The sequence below is a fragment of the Gopherus flavomarginatus genome, chromosome 2, assembly GCF_025201925.1.
Source record: "Gopherus flavomarginatus isolate rGopFla2 chromosome 2, rGopFla2.mat.asm, whole genome shotgun sequence".
Classification (NCBI taxonomy): domain Eukaryota; kingdom Metazoa; phylum Chordata; order Testudines; family Testudinidae; genus Gopherus; species Gopherus flavomarginatus.
In genome coordinates this window covers 81,047,813-81,065,037 of record NC_066618.1, presented here as the reverse complement: position 1 = coordinate 81,065,037, position 17,225 = coordinate 81,047,813, and the positions used below count along the sequence as shown (strand labels likewise).

At 40.7% G+C, this 17,225-nt stretch overlaps 1 protein-coding gene across 4 annotated transcripts in view; it reads right to left on the bottom strand.

The window, feature by feature from the left end:
• NEK11 (NIMA related kinase 11) overlaps positions 1-17,024 on the bottom strand; it is a 172,227-nt gene extending 155,203 nt beyond the window's left edge. For 2 of the 4 annotated variants that reach the window (XM_050938416.1, XM_050938417.1), the window contains exon 1: positions 16,757-17,024. In XM_050938416.1, the coding sequence (XP_050794373.1) occupies positions 16,757-16,926 (170 nt within the window). In that variant the 5' untranslated portion in view covers positions 16,927-17,024. Of the gene's footprint in view, positions 1-7,482; positions 7,505-16,756 lie in introns of those variants that run through there. The other 2 variants (XM_050938421.1, XM_050938418.1) reach the window with 2 other exon arrangements.
• Between the last annotated feature and the right edge of the window lie 201 nt (positions 17,025-17,225).

Below are 17,225 nucleotides of genomic sequence, written 5' to 3'. Positions count from 1 at the left end.
CAGAAGTGAAAAGTATTTCAGTATTATCTAACAAATAAAAAAGAAGGCAAAATTCTAGAAGCCAGACAAACATGAACCAATAAATTACAAAACTTGATACACCAATTAACTCAATGTGCAAGGAGTGAGTCACTCCACATTAGAAATATTGTTGAATGTGACATAGCAAAATACAGGTACTGGTATTTCAGAGCAACATAGGATCATGTGTGCCATGATGGCAATACTTCATACCTATTCTATACTTAGATACAAGATCAGCAGTTGAGCATATTGTGATGGGTTGAATCACAGAAACCCCCTGGGAGCTGCCACCTGATCTGCCAAAACTACTTCTGCCTCTGCTTTCCCTGCCAGCTTGGGACTCCAGCACCCTGTCCTGCTGAACCAGACATGCCCGTCTGCTCCATCAAAGACCCAGAGTCTGGATTACTTGCCCCAAAGATGCAGACTTAACTGAAAGCAACTCACAGAAGTGTTCTTGCCTTTAACACTCAGACGCTCAATTCCCAATGTGGACTAAACCCAAATAAATCTGTTTTACCCTGTATAAAGCTTATATAGGGTAAACTCATTAATTGTTTGCTCTCTATAACACTGATAGAGAGGTATGAACAGCTGTCCCCCCTCCCCCATTATTATTATATACTCTGGGTTAATTAATCCGTAAAAAGTGATTTTACTAAATACAGATGTTGATCTCTGATTACTCTCGCCCCTCGCTCCACTGAAATGGTCACAAGGTGCCTGTTATCTACCAGGTAATGAGCGCTGGAATAGGGCGGAGGCTCGATCACTGGATGTCCTCGGGAGGGGTGACAAGTGCCCCCGAAGGTAGCGATGGGGATAACGCAAACAATGAGTCGTGGAGTTAAAACTGAGGGTTTATTGAATGGGTCACAGGTGCGGATAAGGAACAACTTAACATTAGTCACAATTTGGGCCTACAATACAATACTAGAACAAATAATAAAAATACTGCAATTACAAACAGAACCTGACCCTGGTACCGGTCCAGGTCCCAGTAGTTATTCCGGGGGTCTTCCAAGGGTTAATAAGGGTGCTATTGGTGCTATTATTAAGCATAAATGCAATTACTCGTCTAAATAAAAAAATGCATTAAGACAGACAAAAATTGCCGTGAGACTCCGGCCGATCCCCCTTGCGTTCAAGGTTTCCTGGTTAGTGGGTTTCCCCTCTCAGGAGCCTTGGGGCGGCTAGAATCAGCTTTCGTCTCCGGCTTACAATAGACGATTACAGGGTCAGTTAATTAGCAGCTAGGCATACTTACACATACAAATCACAAAAGTTTCATCACCGCCGGCAAACGGGTAGGCTTCTGAGAACACGGAGCCGAGGGAGACCTCGAGTTGATCAGGCTCGGTTACGGGTACGGGTCTCTGCGTTTCTCCCGGTCCACCGCTGGCACAGTGGGCCATTTATAAGGGTCATGACGTGTTCAGTTTTTTGTCCAGGTTTCTCCTAATTAGGAGATTTACAGATGTCTCGTTACCACCCTCATGGGGGGGGGGACTGTCAGGAACTGGCTGACCACAAAATTTGCCTAGCCCCAATGGTTACTTTCGGGGAAATGCTTCTTGTTTGAGAGTACGTGTATGCTTGTTTCCTGAACATGGAGGCCAGGGCAAAAACTGCCTAGGGCTGTGGCACTAACATGGGCACTAACAACAGAAAGTAGGATTTAAGTTGTTCTAAGTAGTAACTGCCAGAACAAAGTGAATTACCAAGCAAAATAAAATAAAACACGCAAATCTAAGCCTAATACGGTAATACAATTGAGTACAGATAATATCTCACCCTAAAAGACGTTTCAATATGTTTCTTTCACAGACTGGATGCTTTCTTAGTCTGGGCACAATCCTTTCCCTGGTACAGCCCTTGTTCCAGCTCAGGTAGTAGCTAGGGGATTCCTCATGATGGCTCCTCTCTCCCCTTTGTTCTGTTCCACCCCTTTATATATCTTTTGCATAAGGTGGGAATCCTTTGTCCCTCTCTGGGTTCCCACCCCCTCCTTCTCAGTGGAAAGACACCAGGTTAAAGATGGATTCCAGTTCAGGTGACATAATCACATGCCACTGTAAGACTTCATTATCCACTTGCCAGCCACACAAGTATACAGGAAGACTTACAGGCAAAACACAGCCATCTGCAGACAATTGTCCCGGTTAATGGGAGTTACCAAGATTCCAAACCACTATTAATGGCCCACACTTTACATAATTACAATAGGCCCTCAGAGTTATATTTCATATTTCTAGTTTCAGATACAAGATAGGTACATTTATACAAATAGGATGATCACACTCAGTAGATTATAAGCTTTGTAATGATTCCTTACAAGAGACCTTAGCATATTTTCATAAAATCATATAGAGTGCGACATCACATATATTTTGCCGTTTATAACTGCAGTTGTCTGCACATCAGGAGTAATAATCCATGATGCTTCTTACCTACTTTTTATTAGGAATTTCCTAAGCATATATTTGTAATTAAAATTGTTATTTGCTTATGCTTTTTAAAATCAAAATAGATATGCAAATAGAATTCTATTTGATTCGTGAATCTAATGTACAATGCTAGATTTTTACATTACTGCTCTTCACATAGAAACCTAACTTTCCTGTCTGTCATATCAGGGTCACATAGAGAACAAATTATACAGAAGCACATACAGGTTATCTGTTTGCATTCTAACCCTTTCAATCTTGTTCTGATTCACTTTCAAGCCTTTCCATTTGAAGCTTCTAAAGTATTGGTTTAAGGATTGCGTATTCCAGCCTCTCAATGAAATTCATAGGAAAAAGATCATTCCATACTGCACATGGCAAGTAGGTCAGTGCAGTTGTGATACTTCACTTGGAACTGCACTATATATTCAGTGTTGGCACAGAACTGCCAGCATCTTTTGTTATTTGTCCTCTTCTTTCAGCTCCACTGTGCACCCTTCTCTGTGACTTTGCTCTGCCTTTTTGACAGAAGCAGCAGGAGTGAGACTATGACCCTACCACAGGGTTAATAAACATTTGCTGACAGTCTCCTTTAGATAAACTGTATAAAGTCCTGCAAATTTGATCAAGGTAGATTTCCATTTTTCTCAAAACATAGGCTTTTTTACTTCTTATGTACTGATTTAGAAAACTGTTGCTAGTAATTCACTTACAATTGAAATTACAGTGCTAGACATTAACATGTAAAGCAGCAGAAACTGTAGCATGATCACCGACAGCATTACTGCTGTAGTTTGTTTCAAGAGAAATATGTAATATAGAATAACTTACAACAAGATTATGAAAATATGTATCAGAAGTAAACATAAAATATTGACTAGAAGTAAAAAGTGAGAGAAAATATGGATATTATGATGCTTTATCATGTCTACAACTTTATGATTCACAGAATCAAAGACAAATAATCTAAATCAGGAGATTTCTTAGGGGGAAAGTTGCATAAAGAGAACAGTGAAAATGAAATAAAATGCCCCTTAATTCCACACAGAACACACTCTCCATTTAGTGGATATTCTTTGTGCACATGCACATCTCATCTTCCCCGCCAACTCTCTACCGGTAAAAAAACAAAGATGTGGGACAGTATGGCAAATAGCTCAGCAGATTCATACATATTGTACAGCTATTGGTGTCTGTTTTTGCCATCAAGGTAGCAGCAGATTTTTGGAGGTTTGAGAGAAAGGAGGAAAGTTACCCACAGTTGTTTCAAAAAAGAAAGATAACGGACAGCAGACCCTAATAATCAATACCTCAAACTGACAAAGTAATTAAGTCAAAACACTCCTCCAACCAGATAGTGTGTCACTGTTTTAGTCTCTACTCCTCTCATTCATTATGATGAATAATTGGTTTTAACACCAGATGACCTCTACAGATAGGGTGGGGTTCAGCCAGTCTGCAGGTGGGTAGGCGCGCTTCACCTTGTCATGCTCCCATTTTGTCCAATAAATTTCATAAGCCTAACTCCCTTAACCTGCTAGCTTAGTTCCTTCTCATACAAAAAGACAGTTAGCTAGTCTGGTTCCACTCTTCAGGGCAAGCCCAAACCTTTACCCTCTGTTGTCAGATATTTCACATTGTATGAAACTTTTAGAAATGGTTCAGAGTGGACTAAAATATTTTATTGGTATGATTTTTCATAAACACTAGTCTGTAAATCCAGATTCTTTGAATCTTGTACACAGAGAGAGAGAGACAGAATAACCTATTAAAATAATCCTGTAATTCAGAGGATTGTGACCTCATCCATTAGTTATGAGGAAGGAAACAGTTGTGCAATGACAGCAAAGAAATGATTTCTGTCAGTCTCTCCCTTGGACACTTAACCAGTGAAAGGTTTTTAATATTTATGTATCAGTAGCATGGTGGGAAAAACAGCAAATAAAAACACTGGAAAATGGTTCAATGGTTTTAAAAGCATTCCCCCCTATCTTTTGTGCCATCTGCAAACTTTATCAGCAATGATTTTGTGTTTTCTTTCAGGTCACTGATAAAAATGTTAAACAGTGTAGAGCCAAGAATGGATTCCTTCAGGACCCCGCTAGAAACATGTCCACTTGACCATGATTCCCCACTTACAATTTTGAGACCTATTAGTTAGCCAGTTTTTAATCCATTTAATGTATGCCATGTTAATTTTCTCATTCTTGTTTTTTAATCAAAATGTTGTGCATCAAGTCAAGTCAAATGCCTTACAGAAATCTATTACATCAACACTATTACCTTTATCAAATTTATAATCTCATTAAAAATATACCAACCTGTAGTGTGCTGATTATTTTATTAGTAACATATTTTAACTTTTGTAAAGACTGGCTAATGGAATGAACTGGAAGAAAACTGTAGTTACAACTTCAGTAATTTTAGGTCCTTTCCACAGTTTTGGCCAACTTCTGCAGAACTTAGGTTTTAGGTATCACCCCATTGTAAGAGATAGCTTGTGGTTTCCTAGATAGCCCAGACTACAGAAAAATATCAATTCCTTTAACAGCAATGATGTAACCTTTGCCCCTGGGTCCCAAAATTCACCTGATGACTTCACATTGAGAAACTGACTTCCCAGCCTATTTGGGACCATTTATGTTGAAGACTTCCTCTAACCAAGCCAGGAGAGCAGCCAGCATATAAATATGTTTTAACAAGCATTTTAAAAACTGGGTTTCAGCTACCGTGAAGCATGCTGCTTCTTCTGGCTTTGTAGAGATTCCCAGAATGCATCATTCTGAGATTTTACGGGTACCAAACATCTTAGTGTAATGGCTCTCTCTTTGGTGCTCATAAGATACCATATATCATCATTCAGAGTTTGCTACAGAAACCCCAGAAGAGTCAAAGTAATTAAATGGGGCTGTAACGGCATTGCACACACCTCTCACAAGCGCCCCCTAGCTGAGTGCATGTGCCTTCATGCTCACTCTATCTGTTTGTGGTGGGTCTTCACTGACTCAGCCCTCCAGCCAAGTCATACACAGTCTGTTTGTGAGATAAAAGACAAGCAAACCTCTTTCGGGGCACAAATCCAACAGGGGCCTCTCTGAGTGCCCTCTGTAATGATTCTCTCAGTTTGTCCCTGCTCCAAAATAGAGCTGTGCCCCAGGGCTCCTTCCCTGGAGGCAATGTCTTCACCCTTTCAGGGCCATTCTGGCCCCAGTGCTTCATCTGGACCACTACAGTTCAGTCCCCTTTGTGGGATACCTCAAAGTCCAGGCCACTTTCACAGTGGCTGCGGGGGGAGGTGGGGGGGGGGGGCTGGGCCCATCTTCTACTCTGGGTCCCAGCACAGGAGCCCTATAGATAGCGGCTGTCTGCAATGTCCCTTTAAATAAACTGTGTTGCTACTATAATTCCCTGGGCCATTTCTCCATGCCTCCTGCACATTCTTCACCATTACCTCAGGGCCTTGTCCTAGTGGAGTCTCAGCAGCTAGCTGGGAGCCCTCCAGCTCTAGCAAGGAACTGAACTCACTCTGACCCTGCAGTTCTTCTTATACTAGCCTGCTGGGCTCTGGTTGGCTGCTTCCCACACAGCCACTCTAGGCAGCTCTGAAAACCTCTCTACTGCAGTTTTCCAGGGCAGGGTGTGGCAGGGCCACAAGGCCTCCAGCAGGGAGCCTCAGGGCCTGGTCCACCTCCTCACAGGGGTTAAATTTTCTAAAATTAATCTCTGTGCTGAATGCATGCGTGTCCTGGTGTATGGGTGCATTTAATACATAGTTATCATAACCAACAGCCCTGGTTTCACACAGGTAGGCCCACATTTTACCAACCAGTCCTTAGAAACTACAGTGTTGGCAAAGTCAACAAGCTTATGAGACACAGCAGGAAGAGGCAGTAGCAGTGGAGGACCATAAGACAACAGCAACTCTCTTGCCTGCTCAGCAGCCTCTTCTCCACCCCCCCCCCCCCCCCCCCGTTGTTCGCCTCACCTAAAGCCAGTTACAATCCTGCACCTCTGCAGCTCTTGCTTATCTATTCTGCTTGATGCTGAGAGACAGCCAGGGAGCAGCAGCTGGCATGAGTTCTGAAGCCAGCCCCATATTCTATAAGGTTTGGTAGCTGAAGAGGAAGCCTGCTCAAGAGCAGAGAATCCCTGTAGTGTGGCAGAAAGGCAGACGCAGAGAAACCCATAGAAATGGCAAAAAGTGAGGGCAGAGAGACCACCATTCACAGAGCTCTCCAGCAGCTGGAAGACTAACTGCCCCCAGACTCTTAGGCTTTGTCTACACACAACAGCTATACCACTGTAACTATACTGGTACAGGAAGGGGAGTAAACTATACCAGTATAAAGCACCTTTATACCACTATAACTGCATCCACATGTGAATATCATTATTGCTGTAATAGTTATATTCACACACTAACCAAATGCCAATACAAAAATTTTATATAAGCCAAACATATATGAAGACAGGGTCCATGCACAAAGCAAATGTTGCTTATTGTGACAATTCAGTTCATTTACTCTTGTAAAAAGCTCCCAGTAAGTACTACAGTTCACCAGAAAGCACACAAAGCTAATGGCTGGGGACCCAGCAGCCCATGGAATCTACATTTATTTAGAAAACTGACCCTCAGAAAACTTTTTATAAATGTTAGTAAATATGGATTGAACCCCCCCACACAAGCACCTGGGATTCACTTCTGCAGCAGGAGGCTGGTACTGATCTGACCATCTCCACACACATTTTATTTAAAATTAGTCAGTTAACTTTAGGTGTGCTCCAGATAATACACCAGCTGCATGCAGAATTCTATAATCATAATCAACAAAAGCCATTAGGAGATAGGGAGGGATAAGAGATTCCCCAAAATTGTTGCCTCGTCCCATCCAAAAGTTGCTCTGAGCAGTCACTGAAACAACACTATAAATCTTGTTAGTGTTTTGTTAAATCACTCTCTAGGCATTGTGCTAAAGAAAAATCCAGAAGATATGCTTGAACAACTACAAACCTGATGCATCAACAGCTGAGGTTCAGTTCTCTTTGAGAATTTCTGTTCTTAAAGTTAATTTGTGTTCTTCCCACAGCGATTTAGATCACTACATGGGTAGACAAAGTATGTTTCCTGAATATTATTTGCATTAGCAAACTCCAGCTGATTTCATACTTTCTCTAACATCTGTATATCACCATGTCCTGAATCAGCTATGAAATAATAAACATATTCTATGGAGATATAATTTGGGGGATTATGTACTACTGTTTAATTTACAATTAAAGTTCAGCAGCAGCTAAGGAGAATAACTGCAATACACAGGTGCCTCCAAGTGATATACTGGTGAACTGCAGAACTTTATCACAAGATAGGTAGCTACAAGCATTTACATTTATTAACTATTGCTAAATGCTGCAAGTCAAAACAAAAAATAATAAAAATAAGAATCCATAATTTAATACATAACTATTGTACTTTTACATCACTAAATGGTACATTCCTTTTTTCCTCCTATAAAGACTAAGCAATGTTTCAAATGCTGCAGTCAATTGATGATCCCATTAAATAACAGCTGATGTTTTTGTAAAATAAATTTCTCAGTAAAAGGGCTCACAAGGAAAAAAATATAAACTGGTTCCAATACAAAAGTGGCATCTGTCAAGTGGTGGCTGCCTCTGATCTGTTCTACATTGTTTTTGACTGAACGATGGAAGCAGTAACTAGCTGCATAGTGGGGGTGGTACTGCATGACTTCTGTATAACAGACCTGGAATATGCAGATGACACAGCTATATCTGAATCCTGATGAACTAATCTCATCAATGTACTGAATACATTTATGGAAGATGCCAGTAAACTTGGTCTTCAGGTCAAGTGGAAGAAGACCAAACTGATGAAAGTGGCTGATGGACCTCTACTTCTACCCACTTGTAATTGATGGACAAGAAGTTGAATTCATCAACTCATTAGAGCATCTTGACTCTGTTGTTACCAAGGAGAGAGATTGCTTTACTGACATGAAACATTGCAAAAGAGTTCTCCAAGTGAAGGAAGAATGACTACCGTGACCCTTGGGGTGAGTTTGTTGTCTGTTCATTTGTTTGTTGTATGCTTTCTGCTTGCCGTGTCCCTCCTTGACTGAAGTTTATAATGCAACCTGTTTGGGGGGCCATGTGCCGAGCCTACTGGCCTGCTTGTCCAGTAGTTTCTAAACAAGGCTTGTTTCTAAACAAGGCTTTGACCCCTAATTCCTTTAGCAGCCCTTAACCAGGGAGTGGGGCTACCCAGGGAGAACACTATTTAAAAACCCAACTCCTAAGCGACCAGAGGAGCTAGTGAACAGGGGTGTTTTGCAAAGGAGTTTAGAAAGGGAGTGAGAGACACAGATATACCTAACATTCTTTAAACTTAAGCCAATGAACACCCCACACATAAAAAAACAAAAATCAAAACAAAAAGCTACAAGAGTAAAAATAATGCAGGCAGAAGTCTAGCAGCACAGTGGGGGATATTCAATTTATAGCATGAATGCAGCATGCATGATTACCTGCCTTTTAAATAGATAGGAATGACAGAGAAGGTTATGCTGGTGAGGGAGTGGCACTATATGTGAAAGAATGCATAGAAAGAGTCAAATATCATAAAAAACTTAAATGAATCAAACTGTATCCTAGAATCTCTATGGACAAGAATGTCATTCTTGATTAATAAGAGTACAGTAGTAGGACTATACTACCGACCACCTGATTAGTTTGGTGATGGTGAAATGTTCAGGAAGATTAGGCTATAAAATAGAAAACTCAATAATAATGGGGGATTTCACCTATCCCCATATTTATTGGGTACACGTCACCTCAGGACGGGATGCAGAGATACATTTTTTAGACATTATTAATGACTGATTCGTGGAGCAGCTAGTCCTGGAACCCACAAGGGGAGAAGCAATTCTTGATTTAGTCCTAAGTGGAGCACAAGATCTGATCCAAGAGGTGAATACAGCTGAACCGCTCGGTAACAGTGAGCATAATGTAATGAAATTTAACATCCTTGGGGGGGAGGGGAAATGCCAAACAACTCCACTACAGTATCATTTAACTTCAAAAAGGGGAACTATAAAAAAAATTAGGAAGCTACTTAAATGGAAATTAAAAGGAATAGTCACAAGAGTAAAATGCCTGCAAGCTACATGGAAACTTTTAAAAAACATCATAACAGAGGCTCAAATTAAATGTATACTCAAATAAAAAAATGTGTAAGTAGTACCAAAAAAATGCAACCATGGATAAACAACAAAATAAAAGACTTGGGTGGAGATAAAAAGGCATCCTTAAAAATTTAGAAGTCAGATCCTACTGAGGAAAATAGAAAGGTGCATAAACTTTGGCAAATCAAGTACAAAAGCATAAATAGTCAGGCTAAAAAGGAATTTGAAGAACAACAAGCAAAAGACATAAAAATTAACAGCAATTTTTTTTTAAGTGCATCAGAAGTAGGAAACCTGTCAAACAATCACTGGGGCCACTGGATGATCAAGGTGCTAAAGGAACACTCAAGGAAGACAAGGCCAATGCAGAGAAGCTAAATGAAGTATTTGCATTGGTCTTCCCTGCAGAGGGTGTGGGGGAGATTCCCACACCTGAACCATTATTTTTGAGTGACAAATCTGATAAACTGTCCCAGATTGAGATGTTGAGAGAAGAGGTTTAGGAACAAATTGATAAATTAAACAGTAATAAGTCACCAAGACCAGATGGTATTCACCCCACAGTTCTGAAGGAACTCAAATATGAAATCAAGCTCTGTACCAGAGGACTGGAGGATAGCTAATGTAATGTTAATTTTAAAAAAAGGCTCTGTAGGCGATGCTGGCAATTATAAGCCAGTAAGCCTAACTTCAGGACCAGGCAAATTGGTTGAAACTATAGTAAAGAATAGAATTATCAGACACATAGCTGAACATGATTTGTTGGGGAAGAGTTGGCATGGATTTTGTAAAGGGAAATCATGCCTCACCCTGTGGTGCTGGAACAATTTTTATAGTGGGGGTGCTGAAAGCAGAAACCATGAATTTGGGTTATTATTACCACTTCAAGCCAGGGAGTACAGCAGCACCCCTAGTTCCAGCACCTATGGCCTCACTAATCTATCAGAATTCTTTGAGGAGTCAACAAACATGTGGGCAAGGGTGATCCAGAGATCAGAAAGTTTTTGACAAGGTCTTTCACCAAAGGCTCTTAAACAAACCAAGCAGTCATGGGATAAGAGGAAAGGTCCTCTCATGGATCAGTGAACTAGTTAAAAGACAGCAAACAAAGGGTAGGAATAAATGGTCAGTTTTCACAGTGGAGAGAGGTAAATAGAAGGGTCTCCTAGGGATCTGTACTAGGACAAGTGCTGCTTTTATAATATTCATAAATGATCTGGAAAGGGAGTAATCAGTGAAATAGGAAAGTCTGCAGATGATAAAAATTACTCAAGATAATTAAGTCCAAAGCCAACTGGGAAGAGCTACAAAGGGAGCTCACAAAACTGAGTGACTGGGAAATAATGGCAAATGAAATTCAGTGCTGATAAATGTAAAGGAATGCACATTGGAAAACATAATCTTAACTATACATAAAAAATGATGGGATCTAAATTAGCTGTTACCGCTCAAGAAAGAGATCTTTGAGTCATTGTGGACAGTTCTGTGAAAACACCCGCTCAATTTGCAGCAACAGTCAAAAAAGCTATCAGAATGTTAGAAACCATTAGGAAAGAGAGAGATAATAACTCAGAACCCTGGTTGAGAACCTCTGAAGTAGGGATTATATCACAGTTACAGTGAAACCTTGCTAAAGAAGTAGTACCCCTGAACTACTCACCTCAAACCTAAACCTATCATAAATCTAGTAGAAAAGAATAAATAGTCATTTCATTCACTTGAGGCTCCTCACATCTGGCAATTTCTGCTAGTTTGGGATTTAATAAATGTTTTGCTTCATCATACTTTGGTAAGGAAGATAATTTACCAGGATCTGGAGTTCTTCAAAGGTAATGGCTCTGCAGGGAACCCACACACAATGCCTCGCATGTCCAGGACCAATTTAAAGCAATAGGGGTGGAGGAGGAGGGAGTGCACACAGTGATTCCAGGAAGCAAATTCTTCAATAGAAGATGTAGAGCAGTGGTCCCCAACCTTTTCCGTGGGGCGGGTGCCGGGCGACTAGCCACTGAGGACCGTGGCCACTGGACAAGCAGCCACCGAAATGCCGCCATGAAGCAGCAATGTCAAGAGGCATCGCTGCCGAAATGCCGCCGTAAAGCATCATCATCAAGAGATGTTGCTGCCAAAATTTGGCAGGATTTCAGCAGTAGCGCTTCTTGATGTTGCCACTTCTCAGCGGCATTTCGGCAGCTGCTTGTCTGGCAGCCAGTAGGCGGGTGCACATGGATGCCCCAGTGGGTGCCATGGCACCTGCGGGCACCACGTTGGGGACCTCTGATGTAGAAGATTGGTACCTCTTACAGTCCATAATCTTCTTTTGCCAGGAAAAGTAGCCATGGAACTATATATTTTCTCCTTTCTCAATGCTGCTCGCATCAGGTTTTAGTCTACATACTCTCTGTACTTAGTTTAGTTAGATAATGTTAAGATCAGTTGATATTTTTGGAGCTTTCTAAAAATAAATGTTACTGCTTCTTGTTCCTGTGTCTTTTATAATCCCAGAATAGTGGGTCTGGAGAAGGCAGATTTGTGTATCTACTGATAAGATGCCATAACAGATCAGCATGCAAATTGTTTGAAGTGAAGGGCACTTCCTCTGAGATGTGGATTAAAACTGCATGGCCTTTACCACCTGGGACAGAGGTGAATGTGAAACGAGTCCTAATGTCATCCTATTCTACCATATGCATTTGCACAGGCACTTTTGTGATGGCAAAAATATATTTTCCAATTTAATTCATGTTTTTGCTGCTGAAAATACAGCCACTTCAGCCCCAAACATTCAAATTTTAATCATGCAAAGTGCTTTCATCTACAGTGAGTTGCTCATGCCATATTCAAGGATACATGAAGACATTGCCTCAAACACACAGCTTTTTCTGTTGGTCAATCTTCATTAGGACTGTCTCAGACATGGAAATATCCAAGGATTACCAAAACAAAATAAAAGCAGACTATGAGCAGACTGCTTCAGATATGAATTCATAAGAGTCGGTCTAATTTATTTTGTAAGTTTTGCATATGTCCAAAATAGAAACAAACTCTTCCATGAAGGTTGTCTCAGTTGTCTCTCAAATGAAGCCAGGAGTCTGTGGAAGAGCTAACTGATTAACATTGTTTAGAATGCTCAAATTATATTTTTCAGAGTTGTTCTTCAGCATCACAACTTGAATGCCCTACTCCTGCAGACTTATGCATGTGGTCCTAGCAAAATCATGCTTGTCATGATCAGACTATTGATGTCAATGGGATTACTCGCATGCATAAAGTTAAGCATCTAAGCAGTACAGTAACAGAACATTAGTTTATAATCTGTTCAGCATGTATACCATTTCTTCTTCTGCATTTAGAAAACACTTGGCACTACAGCAACATAAATAAATACTTATATTATTAATAATAATTTTATCTAGGGAGAGATGTCATCATTTCCAGCTTTTCACTGTTAAAACAGTGCTAATTTATTCCAGCTAGAAATTTTGGCATTTTTGTAGCGCAATGTCACCCTCCAATTGCAAAAACTGACTTTAGTTTTCTCACAAATGAGCAATTCTTTCAAGGTAAAATAGCAAAATGCTTTGCTTTGGCAAAACTATAATGTTTCACTAATAGTCAAGATATCTTTGTGGGTCTCTAACTCTCTGCAGGCTTCCACACAAATACAGCATAACCACAAGTTTGTAATGGAAAGTTGCCTTAAAAATACTGGAAACTAATTTGGCACATGTAAAAATCAGAAAACAAAATGGTCATGCCTTACAGAAAAAGTACATTTATAAATAGTTTACCAAAGGTTAATAAATGATTAATAGATGTTATAAGCCTGTTACAGATGTGAGTAGCATACATTATAAACGCCTGTAAGCACATCAGTAGAAGGTGAAATAGATGGTTATAAACAACCTGTTGACTCTTGGGACTGTATAACAATTGATTAACTATCTATTAAAGCATTTATCAATCATTTTTAAATCTTTATCAACTATTTATAAATGTACCCTTAATATACAGTGTAACTAAAACCTGCTTCCCTGCCTCATTTTCTTGGGAAAGTATCTTCTGTAGATTATATGTAGGTCTCTTATGTCATAAAGTTTTCTTATGGATGCAAAGTGCTGCAACATCACAAAATTGCGTTCTTAGTCCTGGAAAAATATAACAAACAATGTCTGGCTTTAAAGTGAACAGTACTCTTTCAATTCCCTGTTAACATAATTACCATAACATAATAACCAACAAATGTATCATTTATTGGAAATATGACCTACCAAAATGGTTACTGTACAATATGCACTTTAATATTTCTGAAAAATATGAAAAAGAACTCTGCTATTACTGACACTAGTTGACCTGACTGAAGTATCGCAGCATGCACCTAGCTCTTGGATCTGTAAAACTTCCAGGTACCAGGGGGCTTCTCAACACACTCCGATGAACCTTGACATCCCTTCTACACAATAATCAAGTGTGCAATTTTTTCAGATGTGGGCAAACTACAGCCTGTAGGCCACATCCAGCCTGTGGGTCCGTCCTGCCCAGCCCCTGAGCTCCCGGTCCCTCCCCCGCTCTCTGTCCTCCCCCGCAGCCACGCCGCCGTGTGGGCCGCACTCTGGCCTGCCGCTCCCACTGGGCAGTGGGGGGAACGCAGCTGGCTCCGGCGAGGTGTCTTGGCTGCGAGCTCCTGCTGCTGGTAAGGGGGCAAGGAGCGGGGGGTTGGGTAAGGGAGCAGGGGATGCTAGGGGGCAGTCAGGAAGGAGGGGGCGGTTGGATGGGGCGGAGGTTCTGGGGGAGTGGTCAGGGGATGAGGAACAGGGAGGGTTGGGAGTGGGAGTCCCAGGGAGCCTGTCAGGGGGCAGGGATGTGGATAGGGGTTGGGAGGGCAGTCTGGGGACAGGGAGCAGGGGGCAGTTGGATAAGGGGCTGGGATCCTGGGGGGGCAGTTAGGGCAGGGGGTCTCAGGATGGAGTGGTTAGGGGACGAGGAGCAGAGGGAAGTTGGAGAGGGGGTGGGAGTCCTGGGGGGGCTGTCGGAGGCAGAGGTGTGGATACGGGTCGGGGCAGTCAGGGGACAGGGAGTAGGGGCCTTGGATGGGGGCAGGGGTCTCAGGAAGGCGTGGTCAGGGGACAAGGAGCAGGGGGGGTTGGATGGGTTGGGGATTCTGAGGGGAGCAGGAAGTGGGAGGGGGCGGATAGGGGCAGGGGCCAGGCTGTTTGGGGAGGCACAGCCTTCCTTACCCGGCCCTCCATACAGTTGCGCAACCCTGATGTGGCCCCAGGCCAAAAAGTTTGCCCACCCTTGGGCTAGGCGATTTGCTATCAGTATCTTCAACAAGAAATACTACATATAAGATGACCACAGTTGGATTACCGACATTAAGTTTACCTTCTAAGCCAATGTCCAAGTCATCATGGAAAATTTGATTCCTCACATAGGTTACTGAGTGGTTCCAAGCTTAAGGAAAAGAGCCTATTTCTGGATGAAAAAATTATCCATTTGAGATGTCAGACATGAAGCAACCAGTATCAAGTCCAACGGACATACATAGTTCTAGATTACAGGGAAAAGATACTTTTTAAAGTCCCCATCTCTAAAATTGTCAGAGTGATGAGAATATAGTTCTATACAACAAAAAATGTCATCCAATAATATTAGATACACACTCAAATTTGATTTCACATGCAGAAATGTTAACATTCCTTGGAAGTGTTAAGTCTGTGATATTTTGTGATTCTATTGAGATTATAAAATAAATTGATGAAAATTTGTCCATTTTCAGGTAGAGAGAAAATTAAGACTTGTTGAGACTAAATAAAATTTTTTGTTATCAATTAAAAGTACAGTAGCCATGGTAGCTTTCACTTTACTATTTCTATAGTCATTACTTCTCCTTTCTCATTAGACAAGCAGGCATCAAATTTTATCATCAAAAACAGAAAACGTCTTCCTCAGCATTTCCTGCTGGTTTAGCTACCAGCTTCTCTTAGGTCTCCTCCAACAATCTAAGTCTTTATGATGGTACCCTGAGTACATCACTAAAGTGATGAGCATGCTATAAAAACCTAGATAGATTAGACAAACCCTGGGAAAAGTCCCCTGAAGGGGACAGGCCCACAAAAGAAAAGCAGGAATTCTGAAAATTTCTTACTTTGTTCTTTTCTTGTCCAGCTTGATTGCGTTAAAGGCTACATATAATTGGACGGAGCATTACAGAGTTAGATATCACATTAATTGAACTGTATCATTTTTGGGGATCTCTCTCTTTGCATTTTATAGCAGCTTTTTAATATTCATGTAAATAAAGATGATATTTTCATGAAAGTCACTAAGCATGGAATGGAAATGCATTACGAGTGGTGCAGATTTTAATAGATCTTCTCAAGAAAGATCTTGTGGAACACATTATTTTCCTTTATTGTCAGGAGTAAGCAGTTTTGGTACATAGAAGAAAAGGAAAACTGTTATGGTGGATATATGCCTTCTCATTGCTTCTTCTCAATGATATGAATGTACAAATGACATTTTATACAGAAGGGATCAAATTAACCCCTGTTCAATTAGCACAAGACCCTATATACCACTTAAGCTTCATATAAGTTGTTTAATTGGCATTTAAGTAATGGATAGAGATTGGTGTGAATTTAACCCTAGATGCATCTGGATTTTAGTAATCCATTTGATAGAGTTCTTTTTACTGTTTGAGAAGCACTTAGATACTATGGATAGGAGGGATATATATGGAAGATAGACAGAAAATTTAACTTACAAAATCAGTTAAAACTGGCTTGGTTAAGACCACCATCACATAGACTGAAATCTTACTGAAGAAGCCTACACAATAATGTATTGAGTTGGAAAAAAGGTATCTAGTGGAATGCCAGGTTCAGTGCCAGCCTATTTAGCACCACCAGTGAAGATAGGGTAAACTGTGTATTAATGAAATTTGCAGGTAATACCAAATTGGGAGGTAATGGGACACCAAAGAAGACCAAAAAAGATACAAAGGAACAAAAAAACATTAGAAATATGGGCCAATTTTTTTTTCGAATACGTTGAGTCAACACACTATATATGATGCTTACTTACAATTCTTCTCCTTGTTTTGCCTTCTTGTCTGAAACTAGATAGACCGTTCCAAAGCTTCCTCTGCCAAGTTTCTGCTGAAGAACATATCTTCTTGCAATCAAGGTTTCAGAGGAAGTGGAAATAGGTGCAGAATCACTGATATGTTTAATAGCCTCTTGGAATTTCAGCATTGCTCCATGTAACAGAGATCACATTTATTCATCTATAACGTAGCTTTCAAATTCAAGTCTCCTTAGTAATGCTCCTATTCTTCCAGTGATGTTCACAGGACAACAACTAAAACAGAAAAATAGATTAGATTTTATGTAATACTCCAAAGTATTACCAAGATGTTCAGGCTGTTAATTATAATACCACACCTCAAACCATCATCTTGTAACCTATCAAAAGCTCAGGGCCAATCAAAGGAGGGGCCAGGAGGACCATTTGGCCTGGGCCTCAAGCTCAAAGGATTGGTCAAATGTAGACA